Here is a 14412-nt window from a genome sequence, read left to right as displayed (position 1 = left end):
AGCCACCCGTGCCCGGGTTTATCCTGCAGGGAGGCTGCAGGCGAGACTGAACGCTGACGGGAGACGTTTCTACAGAGGACCGGGAGAAGCTGCCAGAGCCCAAGGGAGGTGGGTCCCCAGGGGGCAGGGCGGCTGCAGCGCGGTGGGTTGATCGCTAGGACCCGGGAGCGGCTGGGGGGCGGCTCTGGGGGGCGGATCGCGGGGCTCAGGCCCGGCCGCGGGAAGTGACTCGCAGCCGCGGCGGCGACTCTGGCTCCCGGCGAGATCCCCGAGCCCCGGCGGCTGGTGCTGGGAGCCCGGAGCCCTGGCTGCAGCCGGGAGAGGGGAATCTCCAGCCGGGCCCTTCCCGCGGCTCCCCGGGAGCCTCCCCCAGGGCAGAGCCCCCAGCCCGGCCAGGGCCCCCTTCCCGGCCCGGCCCCTGCCCCGGGGGGCCCCGCTCGGAGGGAAGGTAAGAGAGACCCGCCCCCCGTCACCCCCGGGCTGCTCCCAGCGGAGCTGGCTGCGATTCCCTGCCCCGGGGGAGCCAGCCCGGGCCGTGCTGGGGGCTGGGACAGCGACATCTGGCGGGGAGGGTGAGGGGGAAGAACCGGGGCACAGGCCCCGCCAGGCAGGCTGGAGGGGGAACCCAGGAATAATGAGAGGCAGAGGGGATAAAAGTTCCCCCAGAAGGGCTGAGCCAGCTGCAGTGGTTGCAAAAATGTGTGTGTGTGTGTGGGGGGGGGGAGCATTGGGGCTTTTCCTCCCCCCTTTCCTAGGATTTTAGCACCCATTTCCCAGGGCCGTGTCCTTCAAGTCCCAGTGCATCGTGGTGCCCGGACAGGGCCTCTCTCCCCTCCGCATAAGATGTTACTGAGGTGCTAGAGGGGACTTGATCCAGTGAAATATTTACAGACACCCCCCCACAGATCTCACTGCCACACCTGCTTTGAGTGTTTAAAAGAATCCAGGTCTCAGTTCCTGTGTCTGCCATAAAGCCGCCCAGCGCTTCAGCCGTGTGTCCTAGCCCCTGTCCCTGTTCCCCTGAGTTTCACTCCCCTTGGAATCTAGTCTGGGCGGTTTCACTCCTTTACGTTGGTTCCTTCTGAAAATCTTTTTATTACTCTGAGCTCTTCATCCTAAACTTCATTAGCATTCATTCTGCCAAGGTATTCCTATTTTAATGGCAAATAATCATGGGAAATATTAATAGTTGTTCTCACATCTCACAGTGATACTGTAACAGTTCCTGTTTCTATTGCAATGTTGTAATTTGAGTTTAGTGCTGACTGATTTCATGGGCTGGTCTGAAAACTCTTTCAATTTCCTTTCCTCTATCACCCTAGTGCTTTATCCCATGTCCCATTTATGTACAGAACTTGGTTCCCAAATATTCACTAACGGCCAGAAGTTTCAAGGCTCCTAGATACTTTGTAATATTCCACTAGTGGCCTAAATCCTTTTAAAAATCTGTCCCTAAGGGCCTTAGAGTGTCTTGTGTACAGGGCTTCTCAAAAGGAACTTTCTGTGGTATTTTTTTTTTATTAAGCATAGATATGCAGCCCCAAGATAGACTGACAACCCCAAGAATTCAAACTCTGTGAGTTATGAACCCAACAGTCTAGAACTGAAAGAAAGAAAGAAAGAAAGAAAGAAAGAAAGAAAGAAAGAAAGAAAGAAAGAAAGAAAGAGAAAAAGGTTTTTCTTTTATTACCTTTCTGTGTTTGAGCCTTTGGGGTGTACTAGCTACATAGGTTTACTGCTTCCAAAGGGTCGATACATCTAGAATGGTTGTACAATCCTGTAACATTCAATGCCATTTTACACTTCTTGGAACATGTGATTCCCCTCCCCCACTTGCAATTAAAAATTGATTTTAAAACCTTATTTCTGTAAGTAACCCTCCATCCTGCACACTCTGAAGTGCCCACTTTACTTTCCTGAGTTCATTTATTGCATGCATTGATGTGGATTTTTCTACCAGATTGTTTATATTTCTAATGGCCTACGTTTTACCATTTTTGTTGTGATCCATTTCAGGGATGTTCTTCGTTTTGACACGTGTACTGATTTGTACGGCCAAAGTTGAAGAATTTTAAAAATGAATTGTTCTATGTGTCCTTTGCATTGGTCAGGCCAGGGGACACAGTGTGCTGCCATCACCCTTTCCTTTATGTTTTCAGAGGGCTAGCTAATGCAGGTTAGTTGTCCCGTGAGAAAAACGTCCATTTTCTTATAGACACAAACTATGCTGCTGACTCTGATGTTAAATGACCCGTTATTGTTCATGGGCTGAAAACTCTGATGCTAATTGTGTGTCTCCTGCTCCTGTGCCAGGCACTGCACCTGCGCCCATTTGTGGGGGTGTCGTGGAAAACAAATTAAATCTTTTAAAACTAAAAGAATTAGCAGAGTCTCCCCCAGCCCCTTTCACCAATTTCTCTTATTCCCTTCCCTTTACTTCTTCAGGGCTTGTCTGCATGGTCTGATGTTAAAGGTGTGAAGTTAATGCACGTGGATCCCAGGACTTTAAGCCCCTATGTGGACGCTCTCATTCAGAAGTCAGGTGGCCTTAATTTTGACTTTGGCAGTCAGGACAGCTACAGACCAGTGCAGGAGACCTTCCCCCCCCAACACTATAAATCATCAGGTCTTTGATTACTTCTTGAACATTTTTTAAGTACTGTATAGTCCAGGTGTAACCCACATGCAGTTTTGCAAGTCCAAAGAGAAGCAGTGGAGCGATCATCTCATCTTCCCTGAATGTTGCCTTGTGTATAAACGCCATTAGGATATTTCCCAGGTATCAGCTTTGGCCTGACAGAATTTCAGTACATGGGTTGAGGTGGAAATGTAAGATGATCTCACTCCTCTTCTCTCTCCTGCAAAGGACAGTACATCCTTCATGAGCAGGAGGGCGATAGCTAGATAGTGTCATGGTAGATCCTGCTCTGAGCACAGAGAGCGTTGGCCTGGGTGCTCGGTGATCCCCTTTATAAGGAACACAGATCCGTTGATTTCTTGTCCTGGTGAGAGTGTGCCCTGAGGGAGACACACTGCACCAGAGTCCTGCCTGGCTTCATTCAGAGCCGTTCTAGAGCATGGAGACTGTGACTGTCCTAAATACCTATCTCCCCTCCAAGCTCTGATTGCCTCAGCTCTCAGGTGAGTAAAGACGGAGTGGCCATGCCAGGTACCATGTGCCCAATGAAAACATCCGATGCAGCTTTGGAAACAAATACAGAGCATGTCTGGTAACTGCCCCTCCCTACTTCTGGATGCTTTGGAGCAAGATCAGCCCTATGCTCTGCACCTGTCCTGAGACACGACATGACAATTTGTAAAGTGAGCTTAATATATTTTTGTTATACCTGCCAGACTGTGCCTCACACCTTTGTGAGCATCACACTCACAGACACTGATATGACCATCCTCAGAGGGGCGGCCCATCCATATAGGTGAACTAGGTGGTTGTCTAGGGTGCCAAGTTAAATGGGGCACCAAATTCGAAGAAAAAAATAAAATTAAAAAAAAAATGAAACCCCACCCAAAAAGATGAAAAAAATACAAATAAAATAACAAAGGTGTCATTATTTCAATTCCTGTTTGTGTATGGAGGGAATATGAATTATAATTCATTTCTGAGAATTTATTAATATGTCAAATATCTTATTTACTGCAAAAATAAAGAATATTTTAGTGAATTTTTTTCAATTTGCGATATAGGGTCAAGATGACCCACTCCGCAATTTTGAGAAGCAATAACTCAGCCACAATGAAATACTCCCACCAGCGGCAAGAGCTGCAATGCTAGTGACACCTAACTGGAATATACATCAAGGTCGCATAGCCAGAAATTCATGTAGAGCGGAGATATCGCGAGTTGATACATGTCAAATGGTCATTTTAAGACGTCGCAGGTAGATGGCTAAGAATTGAGCGAATACTGTGCAAAATTGTGTTTCTTGGTGCCAAAAAATAAAGAATAACGTCTTTCAGCATTATAAATCCAAAATGTGAATATCTTTAAGCATTATTAAACGTTAGCGTTATTCTTGGGCTGTATAATTATGAACTTTTCTTTGTTATAACTGGTTCACATGTAATAAATAAGGTCCATAAAAGAAAAGTAACAGCGGTAATGCTTAACAGACTACGAAAGTGATGACGTCACCCTCCAAGCGGGTAACCGTGAGGAAGGGGATTACTTTCCAAACAACCAGTGTCGGGTTATAACGTCGAAAAAGGTCATTTTGTTCCATGTAAATGCTGTAACTAGCTGTTTTAATAGGTGAGTGAGTGTATGTTACTAATCATTGAACCTTTAAGCAGTGAAAAGACGTGTTGGGATGGCTGCAATGTGATTTAAATCGCCAACCATGTAGTGGGTGTGTCAACCATCCTTAACGCTATCATGCTTGCAGTTAGGAGCACAGTACATAACAATATTCAAATGCCCCATGGCAGAAAGAGGAAAAAGAAAACCCTCAGGAGTTGAGTATTGGAAACGAAAGGCTGAGAAGGAAAAGGACCAAGCAAAACAGCAGGGATCCTTCCAGAAATATCTTCTCTTTAATCCAAATAAAGATGGAAGCAGTTCACAGCATCCAGATGAAGGACTTTTACTTGGAGAGGAGGTTAGTTCACATCTGCATGAAAGCAGTTTGGAACATCAAGATGAAGGTATATTACTTCAAGATGAGGGTAGCTCACAGCATCAGACTGATACGGAAGTGGAGAAAATTTATTCACCTTCAGAGAGACATGCAGAAATTGAAGTAAATGAAGTAGAAGGAAGAAAGGATGAGGAAGTTACAAACAAGTTACAATTTGGGGACCCAGTTTCATTGCCCAGATGTGATGACAGGGTGCGGCAAATTCTTGTGGAACATGGACCCGAACAAGTTCATGAATTTTCCTTCCCTAAGGATGGAAATAAAAGAAAATTCTCTGTTCAGCATTACAAGAGGAAACTCATTAATGGGGAAGAAATTCATCGAAACTGGTTACAATATTTAGTGTCGAAGGACTCTGTGTTTTGCTTTTGCTGCAAGTTGTTTAGAAATCAAGCAATTGGTATACCACTTACTGAAAATGGTTCAAAGGACTTGAAAAACATATCTTCAATTCTCTCTTCACATGAAAGAAGTACAGAACATTTGCAATGTTTTCAAAATTGGAAAAACTTGAATTACAATTGAAAAAAGAAAAAACTATTGATGAAGAAAATTTATGTGTGATCAAGGAAAAAGAAGAATATTGGCAACAAATATTGGAGCATCTCATTGCTTTAAAAAAGAAAAGGAGTACTGTGGCACCTTAGAGACTAACAAATTTATTAGAGCATAAGCTTTCGTGAGCTAAAGTGAGCTGTAGCTCACGAAAGCTTATGCTCTAATAAATTTGTTAGTCTCTAAGGTGCCACAAGTACTCCTTTTCTTTTTGCGAATACAGACTAACACGGCTGCTACTCTGAAATCATTGCTTTAGTGAGAGTTCTCAATGGGCAAAATTTTAGCATTCTGCGGCCACGGTAGAAATGAAAAATTATAACTCGAGGTAATAGAAACTTTTTAAAATGTGTTGAATACCTAGCTTTGTTTGTTCCAGTCATGAAGGAGCATCTACGTAAAATAACTGATCATGAAACACAGGTTCATTACTTAGGAAAAAAATGCAGAATGAACTGATTCAAATCCCAGCAAATGCCATTAAAAAGAAAATTGTAGAAGCTGCCCATTCTGCAAAATAATTTGCAATAATACTGGACTGTACACCCGATGTGAGTCATATTGAACAAAAGACGATGATCATTCGTTTTGTGGATACGGAAAAGTCTGCAGATGAAGATAATGTTGAAATGCTCATAAAGGAACATTTTTTGGGTTTTGTACCACTGAAGGAGACGACTGGAGCATTTATGACTGAAACGATTTTACAAGATCTTGAAACAATGTCATTATCTGTTGAAAACTTACGTGGCCAAGGCTATGAAAATGGGAGTAATATGAAGGGTAAAGACAATGGTGTGCAAAGGAGAATGATGGAAATCAGTCCTAGGGCCTTTTTCATTCCTTGCAATGTGCATTCTCTGAATTTGGTTATCAATGATGCTGCTAGATGCTGTTTGGAGGCAAGGAGTTTCTTGGACCTGGTGCAACATGTTTATGTGTTTTTTCTCAGGCTCAACACGCCATTGGGAGATTCTTATTTGCCATGTGAATTCTCTAACTGTGAAACCACTTAGTCAGATAAGATGGGAGAGTTGCATTGTTGCTTTGAACACTTTTCGCTATGAACTTGGAAACATTTACAATGCCCTAATTGAAATTTCTGATGATACTACCTTTACTGGATCATCTGTCAAACGTTCAGATGCAGAAGCTCTTGCAAATGGCTTTTCCAAGTTCAAATTTGTGACTTCACTCATTTTGTGATATAATATCCTTTTCGAGATTAACCTCAGTTGTAAGCAGCTTCAGGAAAAGAACCTGAACATACATTCTGCTATTCAAAAACTACAGAAAACTAAAAATATTCTGGAGGAATTCAGAAGTGATGAAGGGTTCGAAAAACACTGGTAGATTCTCTCGAGCTTGCTGAAGAAATAGACTTTCCGACAGAATTTGAGGCAGAGCCCGTTCGCATTCGGCAAAAGAAACAGCAGTTTTCATATGAAGGACGAGACACACCCATTCAGAACCCAAAGCGAAGTTTCAAAGTGAATTTGTACTTCGCAGTTCTTGATACTGCTATTCACTTGGTTGACGAAAGATTTCAACAGATGCAGCAGCTAGAGTCAGTATTTGGCTTTCTATATGATATCCACAGCTTGCAAAAGAAAACAGCAAAATAGATAAGAGAATTTTCCATAAAACTGGAGTTGGCATTGACTCATGAAAATTCAAAAGACATTGATGCTACAGATTTGTGTAGTGAGCTTCAGGCTTTTCAAGACAACTTAAGAAACATTACATTCCTTTAGAAGTACTGAACTTTGTTTGTGAAAATAAACTCTCAGACAGTTTTCCAAACATTTTAATAGCTCAATGCATTCTTTTAACTTTGCCAGTTTCCATAGCTAGTGGGGAACATAGCTTCTCAAAGTTAAAATTGATCAAACATACCTGCTTTCAGCAATGGTGCAACAGAGACTTGTTGGACTTTCAACAATGTCTATAGAGCATGAAATAGCTGGAAAATTGGATCTAAGGGTATGTCAGATTGGCGGGTAGTGATCGATCTATCGGGGGTCGATTTATCACATCTAGTCTTGATGCGATAAATCGATCCCCAATCGCTCTGCTGTCGACTCTGGTACTCCACTGCCACGAGAGGCAGAAGTGGAGTCGACAGGGGAGCGGCGGCCGTCGACCCTACGCCATGAAGATGCCGCAGTAAGTCGATCGAGGTATTCACGTAGCTGAAGTTGCATACCTTACATCGAGCCCCACCACCCCTCCCAGTGTAGACCAAGGCTAAAAGAACTAGTGTCTGAATTTTCAAAACTTAAACGAAAAGTCATGTTTTAAGAGCACAGAGTGTTTTTTATTCAGAGTGTTTTGTAAATACAGGTTAAAGTTCATTGAAGAGTTTTCTTACTTCTTTCTATATTGGATGTGGTGGAAATGGCAGTTAAAGCAGGATTGCGTAATGGATGATTTTGGATTTCTAATAATAAAAATTATAATTAACATTTTTAATACATTTTTATTTGAAATTGGAATGAAATATCTAGCTGTCATGTACAAATCTATTCTGAAAATTTCGTGTCTCTATTTTATCTGATCTCAGAAACATAAGTTGGACAGAAGGATGGATGGACAAACCGAATAATTAAGCCTCTGTTTAAAAGAAAACGCTTAAAAAACTTTAAAAGGAAAAAAGGGGCAAAATGTTCCCCAGTTTACTAAAAACTTCAGCCTAGATCTGCCATGGGCGTTTGGGGGTGGGGGCGCCAATTGCATGGTTCGCCTAGGGCACCACTTGCTGGCAGCTAGTCTAGGGCCACCCCTACATCCTCATGTATGACAGGAGTAACAGACAATGCTGTCTGTCTAAGTTACATTTCCCTGGCAGAGCCTAGTTACAAGGGAAATATCCACGGGCAACCCCCTCCCTTCCCCCACACACACTGCTCCCAGCTTACATTGGATTTTTTTTTAAAAGAGACAAACTCATGATCTTTGGGGCTCTCATTCTTGAGTGTTCAAGGCTATGCTAGGTCTTGGTCTGATTTCCAGGCAGGTTTTAGATCTCAGCCACACTGGAGTCAGACCGGAGTCACTACTGGCTCTGTCAGGGGGTGAGTGTAGATGGGCCAACGGGATCAGCCTCTGCCTGCCTGTCCCTGGAGGCTGCTGGGGGAATCCAGGGCAGCTCATTCTTCAGGTGCTGCCACCACAGGGCTCTGGTTATTGCTAAGGGATAGGGGTTTACACTGAAATGGGGGGCAATCCCTCAAAATGGCCCCTTTGATTCTGCTCTTTTTCTAGCATTTGGCTGAGAGATGCTGTTACTGGGAGGGTCTGAAGAGCCTGGGGGGAATCAGGGTGTCACATGGACTGAAGACCCTAATGTAAACTCCCCCATCCCCCTTCTTACCCTGACAGGCTAAGGAATCACATCCACACTTCGCTCCAGATCGACCTGTCTTCCAGGAGACAGGGAAGGGAAATGGCTGTGATGGAGCCAGCTCAGGTAGGGGATTTTCAGGGAGCTGCTGGGCAGGGGAGGGAGAGGCAGGGAGGAGACAGGGTGTGAGAAAGCTGCTGATTTTCTGAGTAGGCCCATTGTTGATGGGGAGGGAGGGACCTTCGCCCATTTCAAAAATGGGACACAACCCCCCTGCACAGGGCTGGAGCCTGAACCCACTAGCCAGAGGCTCCTGTGAAATACGAAGGGAAGCTCTTGGGATTCCTGTCCCTGGCTCAGAGCTCTGCTTCCCATATCAGCCTGTGTCTGTCAGGGCTGCCCTGCTCCGTGTGCTGGGGTGGACAGGGAGCACTCACCTTCTCCCACCCCCTGAAGCCTCCTGGCTGCTCTGAGCAGGGTGAGGGTGGGATTCTTCTACTCTGGCCTTCCCAGAGATTCACTTTTTTTTTTTTTTTCGTTTCCCATGACTAGTGGGATTGTGGCTGGGGCAGCAGGTGCTGAGTGGGGGACTCTTCTTGTTTCAGATGCTGGTGACCTTCGAGGAGGTGGCTGTGTATTTCACCCAGGAGCAGGGGGCTCTGCTGGACCCTGCTCAGAGAGCCCTCTATAGTGATGTCATGCAGGAAAACTATGAGATGGTGACCTCGCTGGGTAAGGGATCCCCATCCCCTCGGTTATTAGAAGCCATTGAGTTTGTATGTATGAATCTGGTCAGGTTCTTCCCTGATCAGTTAGATCAGAGGGGAATGTTTTGCATAATGAACAGTTGCCCTGTGAGAGAGGCTTGCATCTCCTTGCCCTCTCCAGTGAGACAGGGTGTCAAAATTTAATGGACATGCTAGCTCATCCCCACCCCTCTAGCTTTCAAAGGGCAGAATTCATTCGTTGTCCTTTCTGTATTGATTCCCATTTACACTGAATCCTTATTTACCTCCCTTCTTGGGAATAGCTCCATCCATTGGGAAGGCTTAGAAATAGATAGAGGTTTAACAACAGAGCTGTGTGTGCGTCAGCAAGACCCCTAGACTGCTCAGATCCTGGGAACACGTACTGAGGGTGTAAAAATTCCCCTCACCTCCCCAGACGTCTGCTTCTCCCAAGGGGGCTCAGCAACCATGTTCCCGTCCTCTTGGTTTCCATGTTCCTCAGCAGAGCACAGGGACAAGTTCCGCTCACAGAATGTCCTTTGTGACAGATGCGCTCTCAATCCTCCATGCACCCTGATCTGGTCTGATTTCCCTTCCCCCCCGCACAGGATTCTCCATTCCCAAACCTGAGCTCATCTCCCGCCTGGAACAAGGGGAAGAGCCGTGGGTCCTGGATCTTCAGGCCTCCGAGGAAAGAGAGAGCCTGAGAGGGGCCCACACAGGTGAGGACTGACATTGAAATCATCTGGGGAATGAAGAAAAAGTGGAGAATCCTAAAAATGTGGTGTGATTAAGCACCCTCAGTTCTTCCTCATCTCGCCCAGGCCAGCGCTGTAGTCAGCAGATATTGCTCATGGCTTTCCACCTGTCCTGTTAGCTGCAGGAGTTTCCTTCCTGTCTCTCCTTCCCTTTGAGTGTTTGTGTGGGATGTGGAGGCAAAATCCAATTGCTCAGTATTCGCAACTGTAGTATGTCGCGTTTTCCCTCGGTGCTATTCCTCTTTCTCCCCAGCACAGTGACTCCTGTCTGAATTGTCTCTCTTTCCTGGCAGGTGATGAGAGAGTGAGTGAAAACAAAGAGGAGAATGACCATGAGGAAGTTCCCGGGGAAGTGGAACCACAGGGGACCTCTGTGCGAAGAGCTGAAGGGAACTTTTCCCAGTGCTGGGAACAGGGAAAAGCCTGGGGAAATTGGCACAGGTCAGAGAGGCTGCAGGGAAACCACCCAAGGAAGAAAGTGGATGAATCTATTAAATGTGGGGAAGGAGACAATAATCCCACAAACCAGCAGACAAATTCCAAGGCAGACAAACTCTATGAATGCCTCGGTTATGGGGAAGGATTCATTCTGAGATCACATCAGACAATCCATAATGGACAGAAACCACTTCAATGCGCGGACTGTGGGGAAAGCTTCAATAGTCGCTCAGCCCTGAATAACCATGGGAGAAGCCACAGAAGAGAGAAACCCTCTCAATGCCTAGAGTGCGGGAAATGTTTCATTTGGAAATCAGAACTAATTAGACATCAGCTAAGCCACACAGGAGAGAGACCCCATAAGTGCTTGGACTGTGGCAAAAGTTTCAAACAGAGGTCAGACCTTTTTAATCATCAGGCAATCCACACAGGAGAGAGACCCCATAAGTGCTTGGACTGTGGGAAAAGTTTCAGTCGGAGGTCAGTCCTTGTTAATCATCAGAGAATCCACACAGGGGAGAGACCCCATAAGTGCATGAACTGTGGGAAAAATTTCATACAGAGGTCAGACCTTATTCAACATCAGAGAATCCACACAGGAGAGAGACCTCACAAGTGCTTGGACTGTGGGAAAAGTTTCAGTCGGAGGTCAGCTCTTTTGAAACATCATGCATTCCACACAGGAGAGAGACCCCATAAGTGTTTAGTCTGTGGAAAAAGTTTCATATGGAGGTCAGACCTTGTTAAACATCAGGCATTCCACACAGGAGAGAGACGCCATAAATGTTTAGACTGTGGAAAAAAATTCATACGGCGGTCAGACCTTGTTAAACATCAGAGAATCCACACAGGAGAGAGACCCCATAAGTGCGAGGACTGTGGAAAATGTTTCATACAGAGGTCAGACCTTGTTAAACATCAGAGAATCCACACTGGAGAGAGACCCCACAAGTGTTTAGTCTGTGGGAAAGGTTTCATATGGAGGTCACACTTTGTTAAACATCAGAGAATCCACACAGGAGAGAGACCCCATAAGTGCTTAGACTGTGGGAAATGTTTCATACAGAGCTCAAACCTTGTTAGACATCAGGCAATCCACACTGGAGAGAGACCCCACAAGTGCTTGGACTGTGGGGAAATTTCACATAGAGATCACACTTCATTAAACATGAGAGAATCCACACAGGATCTAAAGTTCTCTGACTCAGGGACAGAAAGTGTTAAGGAAATTGCCCGTCATTGACCTAGATTCAACCTTTAGAGACATATTAGAAAAGTGTGTCCTCGTTAGATAAACTAGAGCTTCGAAAGGTAAACGTGTATTGTTAAAGACACGGAAGAAGATGGTAACTGTAGCAGTCGTTGTATAGCTATATCTTCTTAGAGGTTAACAATGGAAATAAATGGTTCCTGTCTAGGGCTGTATTCTTTTAATTCAGAGATCAAAAGGAAATATAAACATTTAGTTGGTTGGTTGTAATAATGTCATTGTTTATCTATGAACTGCTTTATGTAGCATCACCTTATGTTAAGCCATGTAATTAATTACCATTGATGTTTAGGAAATAGAAGGTTACTTCAAAAGACTCTTGTTCAGTCAAGGACTGTGTGCTGTCGAGACTCTGCAAAAATGATCCTTTCTTCTCTGATCTGCCTAAGCTTTATTCGTGGGAGGGGGGAGTGTGAGTCGGAAGATGGAGATCTCCAGTCCCCTCTGGACTGCCCTGATACTGAAATTTGGACATTGGACTAGAACTGGATGAAATGATTCCGTAAAGGACTCTTTGCAATTCTAAAGCATCAGTTGTACAGTGAAACTGACCTAAGGACTCTATGCGTATTTGTGGGTATGTCTACAATACGAAATTAGGTCGATTTTATAGAAGTCGATTTTTAGAAACCTATTTTATACAGTCAATTTCGTATGTCCACACGAAGCGCATTAAGTGGGTGGAGTGTGTCCTCACTACCGTGACTAGCATCGACTTACAGAGCGGTGCACTGTGGGTAGCTATCCTACAGTTCCCGCAGTCTCCGCTGCCTATTGGAATTCTGGGTTAAGCTCCCAGTGCCTGATGGGGCAAAAACATTGTCACGGGTGGTTTTGGGTACATGTCGTCAGGCCCCCTTCCCTCCCTCAAAGCAACAGCAGAGAATCGTTTCACGCCTCTTTTCCTGGGTTACCCGTGCAGACGCCATACCACAGCAAGCATGGAGCCTGCTCAGCTTACTGTCACCATACGTCTCCACACAGCAGCAGCTCCTTGCCTTCGCGGCAGATGGTGCAGTAGGACTGACAGCCATTGTACGTCTCCTGGGTGCTCCTGGCAGACCTCGGTGAGGTAGATCAGGGGCGCCTGGACAGACATGGCTATTCTCCTCTTAGAGCACCGAATGGGAGCCAGAGACTCCAGGTCATTCTCTTCTTTAAGTTCCGTCTCATGGAGATTCAGTTCTGCCTAGAATATCATGCGAGCTGGAGGCTTCTGCCTCAGGCTGCTCTCCCAGCCGGCAGCACTGCGTGGTCGCACCTACCCCAGCCTACCCCTTGCTCCCATGGTTCATGATGCCTGGACGGTAGTAAGGAGCAGGCCAACTATAGGCTGAGCAAGTGGTGGAATGTGCCTTTGGACGTTTAAAAGCTCGCTGGTGCTCTTTGCTGACTAGGTCAAACCTCAGCGCAACCAACATTTCCATTGTTATTGCTGCTTGCTGTGTGCTCCATAATATCTGTGAGAGTAAGGGGGAGACATTTATGGCGGGGTGGGAGGTTGAGGCAAATTGCCTGGCGTCTGATTTTGAGCAGCCAGACACCAGGGTGATTAGAAGAGCACAGCAAGGCACGTTGTGCATCAGAGAGGCTTTGAAAACCAGTTTCATGACTGGCCAGGCTATGGTGTGACAGTTGTGTGTGTTTCTCCTTGATGCAAACCCGCCCACTTTGTTGATTTTAATCCCTGTAAGCCAACCACCCTCCCCCTTTGAAATAAAGTAACTATTGTTTTGAAACCATTCTTTCTTTATTAATTAATAAAAAATGAGATAACGGCCAAGGTAGCCCAGGTGGGGTTGGGGAGGAGGGAAGGACAAGGATATATTGCTTACTGCAGCCACACTAAAAATCAAACTGTTTGAATGACAGCCTTCTGTTGCTTGGGCCATCCTCTGGAGTGGAGTGGCTGGGTGCCTGGAGCCTCCCCCACCGCATTCTTGGGTGTCTGGGTGAGAATGCTATGGAACAGGGGGAGGAGGGTAGGCGATTAAACAGTGGATGCAGCGGGAGTCTGTGCTCTTGTTGACTTTCCTGCAGCTCCAACAGACGTTTCATCATCTCCGTTTGCTTCCCCATTAGCCTCAGCATCGCATCCTGCCTCCTCTCTTTGCGCTCACTTAATTCTTTCCTGGGCTCTGCCACTCAATGCCTCCATGCATTAAGCTGTGCCCTACCAGTGCAGGAGGACTGCATGAGCTCGGAAAACATGTCATCACGAATGCGTTTTTTTAGTCTTCAATCTACAATACGTTTGTAGGGACGGAGATGATAGGGGGAGCGTAGAAACATTCTATGCTTTACGATTCTGGGGGGACTGCATGGTCACCTGTGCTGCTGAGCTCGCCACGCTGACCAAACAGGAAATGAAATTCCAAAGTTCCCAGGGCTTCTCCTGTGTACCTGGCTAGTGCATTGGAGTTCAAAGTGCTGTCCAGAGCAGTCACAATGGAGCATTCTGGGATAGCTCCTGGTGGCCAATACCATAGATTTGCATCCGCACTACCCCAAATTTGACCCAGTAAGGTCGATTTTAGCGCTACTCCCCTCATCGGGGAGGAGTATAGAAATTGATTTTAAGAGCCCTTTAGGTCTTTTTTAGGAATGGGGTTGGCTGTGTGGACGAGGTCATTTTTAAATTGACCTAAAGCGGCTAAATTTGACCTAA

At 45.7% G+C, this 14412-nt stretch overlaps 4 protein-coding genes across 13 annotated transcripts in view; 2 read left to right on the top strand and 2 right to left on the bottom strand.

Annotated features, from left to right (window-relative positions):
• LOC119843303 (zinc finger protein 436-like) overlaps window positions 1-11954 on the top strand; it is a 33634-nt gene extending 21680 nt beyond the window's left edge. For 4 of the 6 annotated variants that reach the window (XM_043496723.1, XM_043496728.1, XM_043496724.1 and 1 more), the window contains exons 3-4: window positions 9887-10000; window positions 10330-11954. In XM_043496723.1, the coding sequence (XP_043352658.1) occupies window positions 9887-10000; window positions 10330-11717 (1502 nt within the window). In that variant the 3' untranslated portion in view covers window positions 11718-11954. Of the gene's footprint in view, window positions 1-2963; window positions 3993-5608; window positions 7284-7317; window positions 8677-9155; window positions 9283-9886; window positions 10001-10329 lie in introns of those variants that run through there. The other 2 variants (XM_043496722.1, XM_043496726.1) reach the window with 2 other exon arrangements.
• LOC119842642 (zinc finger protein 239-like) overlaps window positions 1-14412 on the bottom strand; it is a 1225455-nt gene that overhangs the window by 422633 nt on the left and 788410 nt on the right. The window lies entirely within an intron of this gene.
• Window positions 1-14412, bottom strand: part of LOC119843367 (zinc finger protein 664-like) — a 1158238-nt gene that overhangs the window by 504282 nt on the left and 639544 nt on the right. The window lies entirely within an intron of this gene.
• The window catches only part of LOC119842634 (zinc finger protein 879-like), a 224907-nt gene that overhangs the window by 100885 nt on the left and 109610 nt on the right, over window positions 1-14412 (top strand). The window lies entirely within an intron of this gene.

This window comes from Dermochelys coriacea, chromosome 14 (assembly GCF_009764565.3).
Source record: "Dermochelys coriacea isolate rDerCor1 chromosome 14, rDerCor1.pri.v4, whole genome shotgun sequence".
Lineage (NCBI taxonomy): Eukaryota > Metazoa > Chordata > Testudines > Dermochelyidae > Dermochelys > Dermochelys coriacea.
Note: the sequence above shows the minus strand (reverse complement) of the source record. Positions and strands in the feature narration are given on the sequence as shown.